Here is an 18,551-nt window from a genome sequence, read left to right on the forward strand (position 1 = left end):
CAGCATGCATAAAAGCTGATTGTTGGGTCAAGCCTTCAATTAGGGCCTTAACAGAATCCATCTCTATTTGCTGGCGGGTTTCTATCATCTTAGAATCACCTGGCTCTAATACCAAGATTTTACGACTTAATCTGTAACTGGGGTTAGAGTTCTTAATCTCTAGGACCGAGTGAGAAATCTTTGATCAAAGTGCAGCGGAAGTATTATGAGAAGAAGATTTTAAGATTATAGGAAAAAAAGAAACAAAGATGAGAAAATAATATTGTTAGTATATACACAAAGAGACAAAACATAAAATACAATTGAGACTAAGAACATTCAGAAGCTTTTTCATTCATATCCACGCCCCATTACGGGAGTACTTTCAACATATATATATATATATATATATAGCAGCTGGATTCCCCTATAATATTCACTTACAACTGTTATAACAACTACTAGTATGTATCCCGTGCATTTGCACGAGTAATAATATAAAAAACCGTAATAGTAAAATTTTTATGGGCGGGTCAATCCACAATCCGATCCAAGTATCCATTTACTTTCACATATATTCAAATTAACCACAGCTCTCGACCCGGCAATTCGGACATTTTAAAAATTAAACATCAATATATTTATATATATATATATATATATATATTAGTTAGTTAAAAAGTTGAACTAATATTGTTAAAATGTCAAGCGTTTATCAAATTTTGGGTTGAATTTAAAATAAAAAGTGTTATTAGCCTAGTTGGTTAAAAGGTTGTACTTGTTTTGTTAGGTTTGTTTTGTTAGGTTGCAAGTTCGAACCATACCTATATCATTTTTAATTTTATTTTTAACCGTTTTAAGTTTATGGGCGGGTCAACCCACAATCCGACCCAAATATCCATTTACTCTCACATATATCCAAATTAACCACAGCTCTCGACCCGGTAATCCGGACACTTTAAAAATTAAGCATCATTATATATATAGATTAGGGATTTAACAAAAAAAAATAGTTTTATGAGAAACATAAAACATAATTAAAATATTGTTATGCAACAAAAAAACAGAATTACACAACAATATCTAGCCCAAGTGTTCAATTGGACCGTTGAGGATGCTGGGTCTGTTCTAGGACCGTAACATTTATTTGGGAACCGTAACATAATCTTAATCTCATATACTATGAAACGTTTCTATAATTATTCCTGATTTTATTTATTTATTTAAAATATGTACTTTTATTTAAGATATTATTAGAGAGAATTTAATTCATAAATCAGTTTTTATCAATTGAACTACATTAGTAAGTTTATTTTAAAAATTTTAACAAAATTCAAGTAGTCCTATTTACACATAAAATGTATTACAAAATAAAATAAAAAATAGTCAATAGTCAATACCTGTGATGATATTCGATTGATCACTCATATTATACTATTGGTTCAATCTTTACCCATTTCTTTATTATTAAATAAGGAATAGACACATTTCCACCGGCCATTATCATTATTAAATAAATAAATAAACACATTTCCACCGGCCATCTAAAATCTTTTCTAATAAGTCACAATATTTAATTTCAGAACACAGTTTGCAAAGTCAACAATTGGAACACCATTATCAATATATATAAATATAATAATAATTAATTTGAATTTATTTAATTTTTCGGGTGAGAGTTATAATTAATTTTGATATATATATATATATATATATATATATATATATATATATATATATATATATATATATATATATATATATATATATATATATATATATATAAATTAATTATATATAAATTAATTATATATAAATTGTGGGTCGACTCGTACATAAATCTGAAACGGTTAAAAATAAAATTAAAAATATAATATGTATGTTTTGAACTTGTAACCTAATAAAAACAAAGACAAGTCTTTAACCAACTGAGCTAATAAGACTTTATATTTTAAATTCAATACTAAATTTGATAAACGTACGACATTTCTAACAATATAAGTACAATTTCTTAACTAACTAATATATTATATATATATATAATAATGTTTAATTTGAATTTGTTAGGTTTTTTGGGTAGAGAGTTGTTGTTAATTTGGATATATATGTGAGAGTAAATGAATATTTGGGTCGGATCATGGGTTGACCCGCCCATAAACTTGAAGCGGTTAAAAGTAAAATTAAAAATGATATATGTATGTTTCGAACTTGATAAAGAAACATATGAAAAAGTGTTAGTCACAAGATGTCAACTAATTAACTAATTAGTAATAAATATTAAATATAAAATATATATACATACACAAAATTATAAAACAATATCAACATTCTCAAGTGGTCTAGTGTTTAAGATGCTCACATTTCATGCTTAAGATCAGAGTTCGAATCTTAAAAACTACAAATTAAAAGTGAGTATTATAAATATTTAAGAGATCAATATTAAATAATGCATTCTTGAGTATAATATATGGTGGCACAACTTTTAAACAAGGAATAAGAGGCATGTGAAAGTGCGAGGTCAGATTTATTGGTTGGTTTCACGAGCATTTTAAAGTGTGAGATCACGAGATGTAGATTAGGTGGTGGGTGGTTTGTCAGTCGAGGAGATAAAGAGGCATATGTAAAAGTGTGTGTCACAAGATGATGGTTAATTGGAGGGTTAGTTGTTGGTTTGACAAGGTATAAGAGGTGTGTGATAAATTTGTATTGGTTATTGATTTATTGAAGTGGGGTAAAACATGTCGTCTAAGATTGATGGGCTGTTTGTTGAGGGGTAAATAAACATATTAGGGGATACAGAGTTATATAAAAAAGTGTGAGTCACAAGATGATGGTTAATTGGGGGATTAGTGGTTGGTTTGATGAGATATAAGAGGCGTGTGATCAATTTGTATTGGTTGTTGATTGTTGAAGTGAGGGTAAAAGAGGTCGTCTAAGATTGATGGGTTGTTTGTCGAGGGGGTAAATAGGCATATTAGGGGATAAAGAGTCATATAAAAAAGTGTGAGTCACAAGATGTGGGTCATTGGGGGATTAGTGATTAGTTTGACGAGGGATAAGAGGTGCGTGATCAATTGAAATTTGTTGTTGATTTGTTGAAGTAGGGGTAAGAGAGAGCGATTAATATTGGTAGGTGGTTTTCCGAGGGGATAAAAAGCATATAAAAATGTGTGAGTCATAAGAGGTCGACTAAGATTTGGTGGGTGATTTGCCTAGTGGATAAAAAAGCATATAAAAAAGTGTGAGTCACAAGAGGTAGATTAAGATAAGTGGATGGTTTGCCGATGGATGCGTGAAAGTGTGTGAGGTCACGAAGATGAAATGTCAATTGGGATTTAGTGTGGTTGGTTTACCGAAGTGAGTGTAAATATAGTCCTTCTTAACAAATTAAATATTAGTGGTTAAATTTATATGAATGAAATATTGATTGACCGAATTGGTCGATTGAAGGATTGATTGTTGATTTTTTGAAATTAGGGGTAAAAGAAGTCGCTATAAGAGTTAATATATGATGAGATGCGAGATGGGGATTTATGGTTTTGATTTGTCAGGATAAGGAACAGATAATAAAATGAGATATCGACGGTTAAAAATATATAAATGAGATGTTGATTGACAAGAGTATAAATGTGTGTGTGGTCACAAGATTAGAGGTCAAAATTAGTATTGGTGAGTGGTTTACCAATGTGATAAAGAAGCATATGAAAAAGTGTGAGTCAGAAGATGAGAGATCAATTGGGGAGATTGATGTTTGGTTTGACGAGAGATAAGAGGTGTGTGAAAGTGTGTATTAGGTCATGAGATGAGATGTCGATTAAGATTTGGTGGTTGATTTACTGGAAGAGAGGAATAATTTAAGAGGTTGGTAACAAATGAGATATTAGTGGTTAAAAATATATGAATGAGATGTTGATTGACCGAAATGTAAAAGTATGTGAGGTCACGAGATTAGAGGTCGATTGTGATTGATGAGTTATTTGTAGAGGGGACAAAGAGACATATGAAAAATGTGAGTCACAAGATGAAATATCGATTTAGGGATTAATGTTGGTTTGGCGAGGATAAGAGGTGTGTAAAAGTGTGTTAGGTCACAATATGAGACGTCGATTGAGATTTGGTGGTTGGTTTACTAGACTAGGAGTAAAAAAAGAGGTCGCGGTAATATAAAAAGGATGATAATAAATGAAATATTAGTGGTAAAAGTGTGTGAGGTCACGAGATTAAAGGTTTGATTGAGATTTGTGGGTGATTTTCCGAGTAGATAAAGAAGAATATGAAAAAGTGTGAGTCACAAGATAAGAAGTCGATTAATGGTAAAAGATGTTATGGTAAGGGTAAAAATAATGAGATGAGATGCGAGATTTGTGGGGATAAGAGACCAATATAAATGAGATATTGGTAGTTAAAAATAATATGAATGAAATTTTGATTGACCGAAATGTGAAAATGTGTGGGCTCATAAAACTAGAGGTCGATTGAGATTGATGATTGGTTTGTCGAGTGTGATAAGAGACATATGAAAAATGTGAGGTAATGATATGAAAGGTCGATTGAGAATGGTGATTGATTTGACGGGAGATAATATGTGTGTGGAAGTGTGTGAGTCACGAAATGAGATGTTTATTGTGTGATTGATGGTTCGTTTGTCGAAGTGGTGGTAAAAATGTCACGGTTATGAATAAGAGGTCGGTAATACTGTAAAACACGTCTAACATTACTTTAGATAAGACCAAAATGTATAACACACCTAAAATCTCTAAATTGATCTATAGTAACAAGATAAATAATGTTAATTTGATTCTTACCGATAAGAAATCCACATTTATTTTAAGTGTTTTTTACACTATAAAATTATTTTTTTCAACTTTAGATATTTAATGAATTTTAAAATATATATTAACATTAAATTTTATATTAAAATTAATTTTTACCAATTAAAATTATTTTTAAATTTATTAAATTTAAATAATATTAATTTTATTTAAACAATTTTATATATATTTTGTTTATATTTTGAATTAGGCATCATAATTGATACTAGTTAATATTATTATATAATATAATTCATGCAACATAATTCATACTAGTTAATATTATTATATTAAATATATGAATTATATTATAATTGCTTAATATTATATTTATAGACTATCATATCAACTAATATCTATAGAGACTCTTGTAAATTGGAAAAGTAGAATTGAATTGTAAAGTGTAAACTCTTACATTAACATGAACATTATATATAATTTATTATTTGAAATCAATAACTTTACAAAAAAAAGAAGTAGAAACATATAATTAGATACAAAATTTGTCATTGGTTAATTCCACTAATTCACATTCATCAACAAATTGAGAGTATCACTTAAGACCATCTCTAACCCACAAACCCATTCTCAAACCCAAAATGCAGTAAACGTCACATCAAATTAATTCATCTCCAAACCAAAAACTCATTTTCAAACCCAAAAGAATATTCTTAGAATATTCCTTTCTTACACTAACTTTTTAACTTTATTAATATTATCTATATATTTATCAACTTTACATATTTAACTCCAATCTTTTCTCATTCATTTAATAATATTAAAATAAAATTAAGTATATATATCAATAATTCATAAATAACAAAATAATTCAATAATACATGTAAATAAACAAACATATTATATTAAAACAAACATTATTAATAAAAAAAACACTTAGTACACGTACACATAGCATACACAATGTATCAATTCTCGGAATTGGTGTACTCTTCCCACAAATGATCGATTAATGCATTACGAAGTTCAATGTGTGCATCTTTATTTCTTATTTTTCCGTACCGAGATATGAAATCTTGAAATCGAGTATTTTCATCTATCACCCTCTCGACCTCTGGTGAATGCGTTTCCATTTCAATTTCGATATGTGCATTAAGGTCACGTTCATCCTCAATAATCATATTATGCAAAATTATGCACGTAGTCATTATATCATGCAACACTTCTTTTCTCCAATATCACATCGGACCTACTACAATAGAAAAATGTGTATTATTTATGTTGTACTTTTAATTATTGTACTAATTATTATGTAACGGTAATGGTTGTTTTTTTAATGTATTTTCTATGATTATTCATATTGTTTAAAATTATAAATTTATAATCTATAAAATTTAAGTTATAAAATATAACGTAAAAATATAAAATAAAATATAAATATATAATAAATTAGATAAAATTTTAAGTATAATATAATTTAATGATTTAATTAAATATTTAAAAAATATTATAACTTTTTATCTTAAAATTAAAAATTAAAGGACCAATAAATTGTTTCAAATAATTTATTTAAACAAGTTTAATATTTAAATTAATATAGTAATATATTTCAAGGACTTAATTAACTTTTTATAAAAAAATTATGCAGGGTGAATAGTAACCACGCATATATGCGTTTATTTTCAGAGAGAATTTCAATTCTCATTTTGCAGGGATTGGAGAAAAAATTGGAGCTGCGTATGTGATTTGCAGTACGGTTGGAGAAGCTCTAATTCATTCTAATATTGGTTGGAAAGATTAAAAAAACTTTGAACCTTAATTTATAACATTGATTTCTAACCCTACAAAATTTAACATATTAAAAATTGAATACAACTCAAAAATTTATTATAATAATCAAAATGCTTTCACTTTAAAATCTACATAAACACTTAAAAAACCGTCTCTCAGAATTATGTCTTATATTTATCCCATAAATCGGGATTACGTAGTTAACTATGTTAGATAATTGAGGGATTAATACATAATATATAGTACTATTTATTCTCTTATCCAAAAGTAACACTAGTCAAAACACTCTACCAAATATTTAAATAATAATGTCTATGTAACTTAATCACATGTAAAGATATTCAACAAATTTTAAGTAAAATCTATATCATAGAGATCAATTTTGGACTGACATTTACTGTGCATGTTTAAGGAATTAAGTACTCGAGTTTTTCACTCATTGTCAATGAAACTTATTTTAAACTCGGTAACGCATATCATACTACTTTTTCGAAAAATAGGTCGGCTCTTTATTATTATTTTAGTTTTTGTCAAAATTAAATTAGGTGACGATTTTTATAAATCAAACGTTTAATTGAATATAACTTTTTAGAACATTTTTATTCTCTTGAAATATTGTAAGAACCTATCTAAACTTATCACAATCATCATTATCTGCTATCCTTCTTAAGTTTTTTTTTAACAAAAAGAGAGAAAAATAAATGAGAAGAAATATTGTAGCTAAAAATTTAAAGGTTAAAATAAGGGACCTATTCAAAAACCAAATTTGATAGGCATAAAAGACAATGAAAGAAAAATTGAAAGAAATAACTTATTATGCCCTTAAAAAATATTATAATATTGTAAATAGATTTACCATCTTAATACATGTATATAAAGAGCCGATCTTAAATGTTTTTATTATTATTTATTTTAATAATAATTCCATGTCAAAACATAACAAACTATCATCTAGGTATTTTACTTTTAAGGTTAAGGCACTGCCCACAAAAGCAACCAAAAAATTCATAAGTGAATCGTGGTGAAAACTTGAACTTATAGATATAATTAATTGATTATCGACCAAACCGACATTTAACAAACAGTTGCAGAATTTCTAAAATCGAACTAAACTATTGGAATGAATATTTTTGTTGAAAACCCAAACAAATCAAACCACTATACCCTAATTTAAACAACAAAAGTGCGGATTGTTTGGTTATTGCACTACAAAAAAAAAAGAGTCTGATTTGCGATACATTTTATCGATTAAATTACGAATATTGGTAAATTTACTTGACAAGAATAAGTTCAGCGCTGGATAATAAAATTGTTGGAAATATTGCGATTAGATTTTCGGTTTCAAATTGATTACACTGAAAGAAATATAAAATGTTGCTAAAGACGTTATTAAATGAAATTTATAATTTTTATCCCCATTTTTTGATTAATTTAATTTAATAGTAAATCTTCTATGAATACAGCGACAAATGATGTTTATAACATTACCTATTCAATCGCAACTTTTCAAATTTTCACTTACTTTTGAATGCTATATGATTAGTGACATTGAGATTATATTTGTTTGATGATTATGCGACTTTTTAATTCATGTCACAAAATAATTTTAGTTGAATGAATTATGAGTACATAGTGATTAATCTAGTAATACATTAACAATATATTTTTGGTGATATTTTAGTTTATGATGCATTAACAATTGCAGAGATGAATGATGTGGCGGAACATAATGTTGTAGTTCTTGTGTGTGGCTAATTATAATGTTCAAGTTTCATAATATTATAAAATCTTATTTAACAGAAATTTAAGAATTATTTAATCTTAAATGTTAGCCGATTGAGATTAGAAATTCGTCAGAATTACATAAGCTCGAATTATATCAGCCTATGTTATTCTAGCTTGTCAAATAATGTAGAAGTTCGTATTAATTTCTAAAATGCATCTAAAATACCTTTGGGAGTGGGAAGAAGTATTGCATATAGCTTGTGTGTAGCTAATTTTAATGTTCAACTTTCATAATATTATAAAATTTTATTTAACATAAATTTAAGAATTATCTAATCTTGAATGTTAGCCGATTGAGAGTAAGAGTTCATCAGAATTACATAAGCTCGAATTATATCAGCCTATATTATTCTAGTTTGTCAAATAATGTAGAAGTTCATATAAATTTCTAAAATACATCCAAATTACCTTTGGGAGTGGGAAGAAATATCGCAAATGGCTTATATGTGGCTAATTTTAATGTTCAACTTTCCTAATATTATAAAATATTATTTAACAGAAATTTAAGAATTATCTAATCTTGAATGTTAGCCGATTGAGAGTAAGAGTTCGTCAGAATTATATAATCTCGAATTATATCAGCCTATATTATTCTAGCTTGTCAAATAATGTAGAAGTTCGTATAAATTTCTAAAATACATCCAAATTACCTTTGGAAGTGGGAAGAAGTAACACATATGACTTGTGTGTGGCTAATTTTAATGTTCAACATTCCTAATATTATAAAATCTTATTTAACAGAAATTTAAGAATTATCTAATCTTGAATGTTATTCGATTGAGAATAGAAGTTCGTCAGAATTATATTAGCTGGAATTATATTACCCTATATTATTCTATCTTGTCAAATAATATATAAGTTTGTATAAATTTCTAAAATATATCCAAATAACCTTTGGGAGTGGGAAGAAGTATCGCATATAACTTGTGTGTGGCTAATTTTAATGTTCATGTTTCATAATATTATAAAATCTTATTTAACAGAAATTTAAGAATTATCTAATCTTGAATGTTAGCCGATTGAGAATAGGAGTTCGTCAGAATTACATTAGTTGGAATTATATCACCCTATATTATTCTAGCTTGTCAAATAATATAGAAGTTCGTATAAATTCCTAAAATATATCCAAATTACCTTTGGGAGTGGGAAGAAGTATCGCATATAACTTGTGTGTAGCTAATTTTAATGTTCAAGTTTCATAATATTATAAAATCTCATTTAACAGAAATTTAAGAATTATCTAATCTTGAATGTTAGCTGATTGATAGTAGGAGTTCGTCAAAATTACATAAGCTCGAATTATATCACCCAATATTATTCCAACTTGTCAAATTATGTAAAAGTTTGCATTAATTCCTAAAATACATCCAAATTACCTTTGAGAGTGAGAAGAAGTATCGCATATGGCTTGTGTGTGGCTAATTTTAATATTCAACTTTCCTAATATTATAAAAAATCTTATTTACAGAAATTTAAGAATTATCTATTCTTGAATGTTATCCGATTAGGTGTAGGAGTTCGTTAAAATTACATAAGCTCGAATTATATCACACAATATTATTCCAGTTTATCAAATTATGTAAAAGTTTGTATGAACTCCTAAAATACATCCAAATTACCTTTGGGAGTGGGAAGAAGTATCGCATATTGCTTGTGTGTGGCTAATTTAAATGTTCAAGTTTCATAATAATATAAAATCTTATTTAATAGAAATTTAAGATTTATATCATCTTGAATGTTAGCTGATTGATAGTAGGAGTTCGTCAAAATTACATAAGCTCGAATTATATCACCCAATATTATTCCAACTTGTCAAATTATGTAAAAGTTTGCATGAATTCCTAAAATACATCAAAATTACCTTTGGGAGTGGGAAGAAGTATCGCATATGACTTGTGTGTGGCTAATTTTAATGTTCAACTTTCTTAATATTATAAAAAATCTTATTTAACAGAAATTTAAGAATTATCTATTCTTGAATGTTATCCGATTAGGTGTAGGAGTTCATTAAAATTACATAAGCTCGAATTATATCACCCAATATTATTCCAGCTTGTCAAATTATGTAAAAGTTCGTATGAATTCCTAAAATACATCCAAATTACCTTTGGGAGTGGAAAGAAGTATCGCATATGACTTGTGTGTGGCTAACTTTAATGTTCAAGTTTCATAATATTATAAAATCTTATTTAACAGAAATTTAAGAATTATATAATCTTGAGTGTTAGCCGATTGAGAGTAGGAGTTTGTCAGATTTACATAAGCTCGAATTATATTAGCCTATATTATTCTAGCTTGTCAATATAATGTAGAAATTCGTATGAATTCCTAAAATACATCCAAATTAATTTTGGGAGTGGGAAGAAGTATCGCATATGGCTTGTGTGTGGCTAAATATAATGTTCTAGTTTACTAATATCAAACATCTTTTGTGCATATTCAAGATAACCAAGATCCACATACATTTGCATTAATGAATTAACATCAACATATAATTTACAGACTCCTCACCAGATTTCATGAGCAATATATACATAACAAGATCAAGGAAAAGATTAGTATATAAATTCATTTGCTTCAACATCAACTTGTTCTAAGTCATTTGAATCTGTACTTCCACCCGAATCAAGAGAAATTTTTGTTACATTGTCACATTCTCCTGATTCAAAATCATGCTCCACATTTTCCCCTTCTAGTTCCATGTAGATAATGTTGTTAGGGTCACGCATGTTACTTACATCGTATGACCGAATATTTAGTGGCAATTCGATATGGATACTAGTTATAGGAACCTCTTGTTGATACATCACATTATCATCGGTCCATTGTTCCTCCACTTTCCCTCTAGCCTTGGTTTTACATACGGACATCCAAGAGGATTGTCTTGATGTTCTGCTTGGATATGGACTATAGTGCACTTGTATGGCTTGTTGTGCTAGAATGAATGGATCGTATCTAAGATACTTTCGCTTCATGTTAACCTCAACAAGTCTATAGTTATCGTTCATTCTTGTGCCCCTTGTTGGGTCAAACCACACACACTTAAATAAGACAACACCCATATACGGTCCTGGATATTGAAGTTGTATGATATCTTCTAGTAGTCCATAATATTCCGCATCATTTGCTTTGACACATACACCACTGTTCATGGTTGATCTATTAGACCCGTAATCTTTTGGCCTCCAAACATATCCGTTAACAAAATATATGGGAATAGAGGTAGCAGGTGTTAGTGGCCCATAGGAAACATAATATAGTAAGTAAGTTACTTGAATCCCCTGTTGTATTATGTTCATTTTCTTCAAGAATCTACAAAACAGACCATTCTTAAGGTATTCATTCATTAGTAATTAAAGAAGATATGGAAAATCAAATTAATTCACCTGACATCGAAACCAAGTGGCGAATTCTCTATCTATTGATGCAGCCTGTAATCCTTCTTTCAACTGGCAAAATTTACTAGATAGATAACAACAGAAAATCCTTTTTTAAAATATGTAAGCAATTAATTATAGGTACCAACATAATCAACACCAACACACCTATAATACGGTTTAACCTTGGGGCAGTTTAGTAGAACATACGTGTGAGCCACCAATAACTCTTCACTATCTAAGTATCTTTTACTTTTAGCTCCACTACTACGTCCAAGATAATTGAAAATGGACTTGGATGGTTGTTTAAGGTTCAATGGTCCTTTTGTATTTCTCTGTGGTATTCGTTGTTTACATTGAATATCTGGTTCAAAGTAGTGAGAAGAAAATGCCGTGATCTCTTGAAGAATGTTGGCATTGCAAATGGATGCCTCGATCAGGGATTTATTTTTTATTTTTTGCTTTATGGTGTGAAGAAACCTGCGATAGGAGAAAACACTAGTTTATTTATAAGATGATTTATAAACTAGTTTATTTAAATAGAAATACTTACCGTTCGAAAGGATACATCCATCGGTATTGAACTGGTCCTCCAACATTTGCCTCGTATGGTAAATGCACGAGAAGATGCTCCATTGAGTCGAAGAATGCGGGTGGAAATATTTTTGCTAAGTTATAAAGAATAACCGGAGCCGCAAGTTCCAAGTTATCCATACTAGTTTTCGACAAAGTGGTAGAGCTTAGGTCATGCATAAAATTACTTAAATCTGTTAGTGTGGCCCATACAAAGTTGGGGAGAAAATTCTTAAAATCAATTGGCAAAAGTCTTTCTAGGAAAACATGAAAGTCATGGCTCTTTAGACCGATCAACTTACAACCACTTCTATCTACACATCGTGATAAGTTGGATGCATATACATCTGGGAATTTCAAACCCTTCAACCACTCTCAAAGAATTTTGTTATCATCTCTTGTTAAAGTGTACACAACCTTACTCATTCTATTCATCCCGCTTTGTGGGTCTATGTGAAGCTCCGGATGGTTGTAAAGCAAGAATATGTCCTTCCTAGCATTAATATTGTCCTTTGTCCTCCCTTTAACATTCATCACAGTGTTAATTCTATTCTCAAATACATTTTTCTCCACATGGATAAAATCAATGTTGTGTCTTATGAGCAAATGTCCTCAATATGGAAACTCCTAGAAAAAACTCTTCTTCGTCCACTTATGGGATACTCCATAACCTAGTGGATATCCATCAGGGTCTTCAAATGCAAACTTTATTCCTGAGATAGCATTCCATAGTTCGACTCCTGTAGACCTATAAGGCATCTGGTTTTTGACGGTCTTCCCTTGTAAAAAATGATTTGTATCGACTCTATATGGATGATCTTGTGCCAAGAACTATCCATGAGAATCAAAATAGCATGGCTTCTTACCAAATTTAAGGCGAAATGAGTTAAAACTCTTCATACATATCGGGCATCCATGGATACCATGAATACTCCATCCAGACAATATTCCATAAGCTGGGAAATCATTGATTATCCATAACAACATTGCCCTTAAGTTAAATTGTTGACCTCTATATACATCAAAAGTACGAACATTTTCACTCCACAACATCTTTAGTTCTGCCACTAGAGGCTGTAAGTAGATGTCTACATTTTTCCAGGACTCTTCGGCCCTTGGATAATGAACTAAATAAACATGTATGGTGCCTTCATGCACATTTCGAGTGGCAAATTATATGGGTTAAAATGACAGGCCAACAAGAATAAGGCCTTCCGTACTATCCAAATGGAGCAAATCCATCAGAACACAAACCCAAACAAATATTTCGTGGCTCTCTAGAGAAATCCGGGTATGCTTCATTGATATTTTTCCATTTAATGCCATCTAATGGGTGACACATTACATTATCGTTTTTCCATTCATTGATAAATTTTCCTTTATACCATGTCTTTTATTTATATTCTCAACTCATTTGCTTGGCTGGATTTTTAATTTTTGTTCGTTTGTATTGATGCAGATGCAAATGTAAGAATCTGGTTTGTTGCTATTATATACTTCATATTAGGAGTTCCATTAGCGTATGTTTTGTGGTATCGACCACTATACAAGGCTTTAAGGTAATTAAAAAGCTAATATTGTTAAACTTTATAGTTGGTTCATAGAAAGTAACATCTCTTTAATGATAATTTTTAAATAGAAATGAGTTATGTTCTCGATTTTTAGTATCATATCTTATTATCTACAAGAATGAAAGTTCCCTGAGGTTTGGGTGGTTTTTCCTCTTCTATATAGTAAACACTACTACTATACTCTAAATAGTGTAAATGGCGCTCAAAATTAATATACACTCTTAGTTATGCTTATATTGTTCCTGGCTACAAGTTCATTTTATTGTTATACCCTATTAATGGGTCTGAATTGGTTAATTTAATTACTCGGATACTACATCAATCCTCCTCTCAAAAAAGTACACATTGAGACATTTTATTTTCATTTTAATTCTAATATGGACAATCCCCTTTGCCTAATGTTATGATTTTCTATCATTTTCTTCACTTCTCTCAAATTTTCATTGCCTGAAACTTACATAAAAAATGGTCGATGGAAAGGAAGTTATTCTTGCAGGTAAAGACTTCATAACTTTGGTTCAGAGCTGTTGCTGCTGCTTTTTCTTTCCATCCCAGGTATTACTACTACTTGGCTAACTGTATATTTTACTAAAATGAAAATAATCAGGCTTATAAAAAAGGATTTATGAACCAGGATGAGGGTCGATCCAAAAATAATTTAGACAAATATTTGAGTGAAGGATATAATTTGATTATCCTATTTAATTTATTAGTGTTTAGGGATATTATATATGAGTTAGTTCCTAAAAACTTAGTATTTTACATATACATTTATCAATGATATACTAAACTGAACATTTTACATTTTAGTTATATGTTATGCCTGGAGTATGATGGGATGAAAATTGACTTCTAAACTATGTATTTTATTAAATTAGCTCCCTCAATGCTCAAACAAATATTATGTAAATTAAAAATGCGCCTCAATGTAGAGTGTTCTTGTCATATATAAGTTAGTTTCTGAAAATTGAGCATTGATAAGAGAATAAGTTGAATTAATGTTTCATTGTTTTATATGATTATGTTCTTATGCTTTAAATGCAAAGTGTTCCTGTGCAAGCGATATGAAACAGTTATCAAACAAAAAAAGACATTTGATTGCAGAAGAGGAAACATAAGAAGATGATTCTAATGCATTAGTTTCCATATCAGAATCAACAGGAACTGAATCTGACTTAGAGATTCGACAGGCACATAAAAACTAAATCACCAAAGGACAATGATCCAATTTTAAAGTACAAAGCTGTTAGAAGGCAACCCCCGAGTACAAATAAGGATGTGGATACCTTAGTGCCAAAAAACTAGGACAAAGGTGGCTGCACAAACTAGCTACAATGCCCCTGCACTTGTAAACGATAATGTGGCGCCTACGAGGTCTAACCATAACTGTAATAAGAAGGCCAACAAACCGCATAGAGACATTGCTAGATTGGCACAAACTGTCTTGAACCAAATTAAAGAGGTGTTTACAAGGATGAACAAAGACACAAATGATGTGCACGTAGTGAAGTACAGAACCAAGACACATCATTCAAAAACTTTAAATCCTACCATGGATGAGTAGATAGACTCGAGAACTAGAACAAAAAAACCGACAAGCAAGACACCAATCATGGATGGAACAACAAGGAAAAGGGCAAATGCTCCATCTAATGTGGAAACGCAGAATGATCAGACAATGGTTATTCCATCGAATACAGGGTTAACAGGACAATCATCAAGGCCAAAAATGGTTCGCGTTCAACCAAAACTTCCAACTCATTACTTCTGAAGGATTTGAAAGTCAGATTGAAAGTGACCTACCATCCACAGTTCTTGAAACTCAACTTGACACGGATTTATCCCAACCACCTTCGGATACTAATGATCATCCTATTTCAGAAACTGAAGTAGCTGAGGATGAGGATATGTCTAAGCCTTTTATTTCTATAGAGGGTGATAAGTGAGTAGGAAGACTACCATTTCATTATTTCATTGTTTTAATTATGAACTTACAATTTTTTTTTTCAAAATGCAGCTTTGAGACAGACATCACCTGAGATATAAATCGAATTATTACATCTTTATGGAGGGGTGCTTATTTCAATTGAAACCAGGTCCCCCAAGACATTAAAGATGTTTGGTGGAGACATTTTGCGGTATGTTAAAAAAACCTTATTTCGATTAATAACAATTACATAAAAAATTGTATGAATCTCTTGTTTATTAGACCTGTTCACTACATTTGTAGAACACTTTTCGATGGGAACCATCCATGGAACAATTTGTCAATAAACTATTTCGAAAAAAAGTTAGTGCCAAGATTATAAACTTCGTGAATCGAGCGAAGAAAAAAATGAAGAAGCCCTCACACGTGATAATTGAAGACTGGGATTTAATGAAAGTTAATTTCATGGAAAATGAGTACATGAAGAAGTGTACAAAGGTGAAGACTCATAGATTGAAGTACACCAAAGAAGGCCGAGCTGCATACTGTGGGGATCAATAAATGCAAATGAGCATCGAAAAAGATTGGTCGGTAACTAAAACAGTTCATTCATTACATTTAAAGTTTATGGTGATTTCACTTTACATATACATTATTTACTAAATTATAGGCTATTGAACTTAAAAGACATCCCATTGTCTTAGAGGTCTTCCGAAGGACATTTCAAAATAAAATCGGGGGTTGGAGTGGTAAAAGAGTAGAAGAGTTGGCGGTTTGTATTCACAAAATTATTATTAAACGTATATTAATTTACTAATGCATAGAAGAATAACATCACTAATTAATTTTTCTGAAAATTATTGGATGTAGGAAAATTTTGAGCAAGTGAAACAAACTCAAGAATCACTGCCCGAAGGAGAACGAAAAAGCGATTATGATCTTTGGATTGAAGCGGCTGGAGGTCCCACAAATGGAAGAGTGTTTGGAATAGGTTTTGTGGGGAAAAGTAAAAGTTGGAGCGCGGGTCATTCAAACACTAAACTTTCTTTAAAGGTTTTCCAGCTGAAAACATGGAATGAAGAGAAAGAAACTTTAATTGCAACACAAGAAGTGAAAATTGTAGCTCAAGAAGAGGAAATTAAGGCTCACAAGGAAGAGATTGAAGCTCAAAAGGAACGGATAACTGCTTAGGACGAAGAGACTCGGAACTTAAAGGTAAAACAAGAAAGTCTCACGGAAGAGAATAAATAGCGTGACCAAAAAATGAATACAATGAGTGAGCAGTTGGCAATGTTAATTAGGATATATGATAACTCAGGTGTATCCATGTCCGGTGGGTTTTCCCTTACCCAGGGAAAGTAGCACAAATTTATACAATCATTCGGGTATGTTCTTAATTAACAAACTAATTTAAATTGTTATATTAGTAATTCGTTACATAATTTGAAACATCAAAATACCACAGGTTACATAGTTTTGGCATGCGTGGAAATCAACATTTGACGATGAAGGTAATTATTGTATATATATATATATGAAATGTTTTTGGTATGTTCACAGTATATAACATGTTTGTTAGTAAATGCATCCTTTAGACTTATCGTTCATAATAAAAGTGACATGTATTTTAATGTGTTATGTAGGTTGATTTAGGAAGAAGAGAAAACAATCAAGGGGCACATTTTTTGGATGCATGTTTTGATGGCGGTAAATTGATTAGTTTTGGATATGTTCTGAATTAGTCAAATATAAGGAGTAGATGCGTTTTGGATTAGTAGGGTAATCTATCTTTTTGGATTAATACACTTTAATGTGTTTCTATATATGTCTTTCATGTTAAAACATATTTTGGTTTTTGAATTTAAAATATGTACACGAATGATTTTGTTGTGTTCATATTTAATTGAATTTAGTTATTATAATTGTTTTTGCTAAATGGTTTTGAAAAACAGGGAAGACTATTTCATAATTTTTTCTTGCGAATTAATAAACATATTGCGATTAAAATAAGAATATATAATCAAAAAAATAATTTTAAAACAGAATAAAGAAAGTCGTAAAATGAGTGGTTATTCAATGATATTCAATATCCGTCGCACTATTTCAAATTTAAATGGAAAAATTAAAGGAATATATAATTTACTGAATGGAAAATAAATTTCTAAAAGTTTAACTAAAGTAATGACTACTTATTTTGATGACAAAAATAATTATTAAACGTGTAACTAAATTAATATCTAATCATCTTTATTTGTGAAGGAAAATATTAAATTTTTAATTAAAGTAATGACTACTTATATTATATTACAAAATAAAATACTAAACTATTAACTAAAGTAATGACTACTTTTCTTTTTTAGCAAAAGGCAATGTGAAGCATATAACTAAATTAATGGCTATCGTTCTTCAATAGCAAAATAAAATAATAAACTTGTAACTACATTAGTGGCTAACTATCTTGAATAGAAAAAAGAAATAATAAACCTTTAACTAAAGTAGTGGCTACTTTCCTACCATGGCTAAAATAAATATTAAACATATAGTTAAAATAATAGCTATTTATCTTCGTTTAAAAATTGAAATATGAAAATTTTAACTAAAGTAATGGCAAAATGAAATATTAAAATTATAAGTAAACTAATAGCAACTTAATAATTAATGAAATTATAGCTAAAGTAATGACTATAGCTAACAAAACATTTTGTTAAAAAAAAAATTAATAGCAAAATTAATGGTCACGTACTCAGAACAATATTCTTAAGAAAAAGTCGGAGAAACA

The 18,551-nt window shown here is 29.7% G+C and overlaps 1 protein-coding gene across 1 annotated transcript; it reads right to left on the bottom strand.

Moving 5' to 3' along the window:
- Positions 1 to 10,879: 10,879 nt before the first annotated feature.
- Positions 10,880 to 13,242, bottom strand: LOC124913089. Its single transcript, XM_047453710.1, has 7 exons — positions 13,177 to 13,242; positions 12,913 to 13,105; positions 12,697 to 12,795; positions 12,255 to 12,588; positions 11,887 to 12,181; positions 11,711 to 11,773; positions 10,880 to 11,605 (listed from the first exon to the last, which is right to left on the bottom strand). Exons 1-7 carry the CDS (start codon positions 13,240 to 13,242, stop codon positions 10,880 to 10,882), a joined length of 1,776 nt encoding a protein of 591 aa, XP_047309666.1.
- Between the last annotated feature and the right edge of the window lie 5,309 nt (positions 13,243 to 18,551).

This window comes from Impatiens glandulifera, chromosome 8 (assembly GCF_907164915.1).
Source record: "Impatiens glandulifera chromosome 8, dImpGla2.1, whole genome shotgun sequence".
NCBI lineage: Eukaryota > Viridiplantae > Streptophyta > Magnoliopsida > Ericales > Balsaminaceae > Impatiens > Impatiens glandulifera.

Excerpts from the sequence above, each read along its gene's own strand:
- LOC124913089 (XM_047453710.1), bottom strand. The coding sequence starts at position 13,242 with ATGATTTCCCAGCTTATGGAATATTGTCTGGATGGAGTATTCATGGTA. Across the intron at positions 12,589-12,696 it reads AAGCGGGATGAATAGAATGA|ATAGAAGTGGTTGTAAGTTG; the intron begins GTAAGGTTGTGT and ends CACGATGTGTAG. Across the intron at positions 11,774-11,886 it reads TTCTACTAAACTGCCCCAAG|TTGAAAGAAGGATTACAGGC; the intron begins GTTAAACCGTAT and ends AAATTTTGCCAG.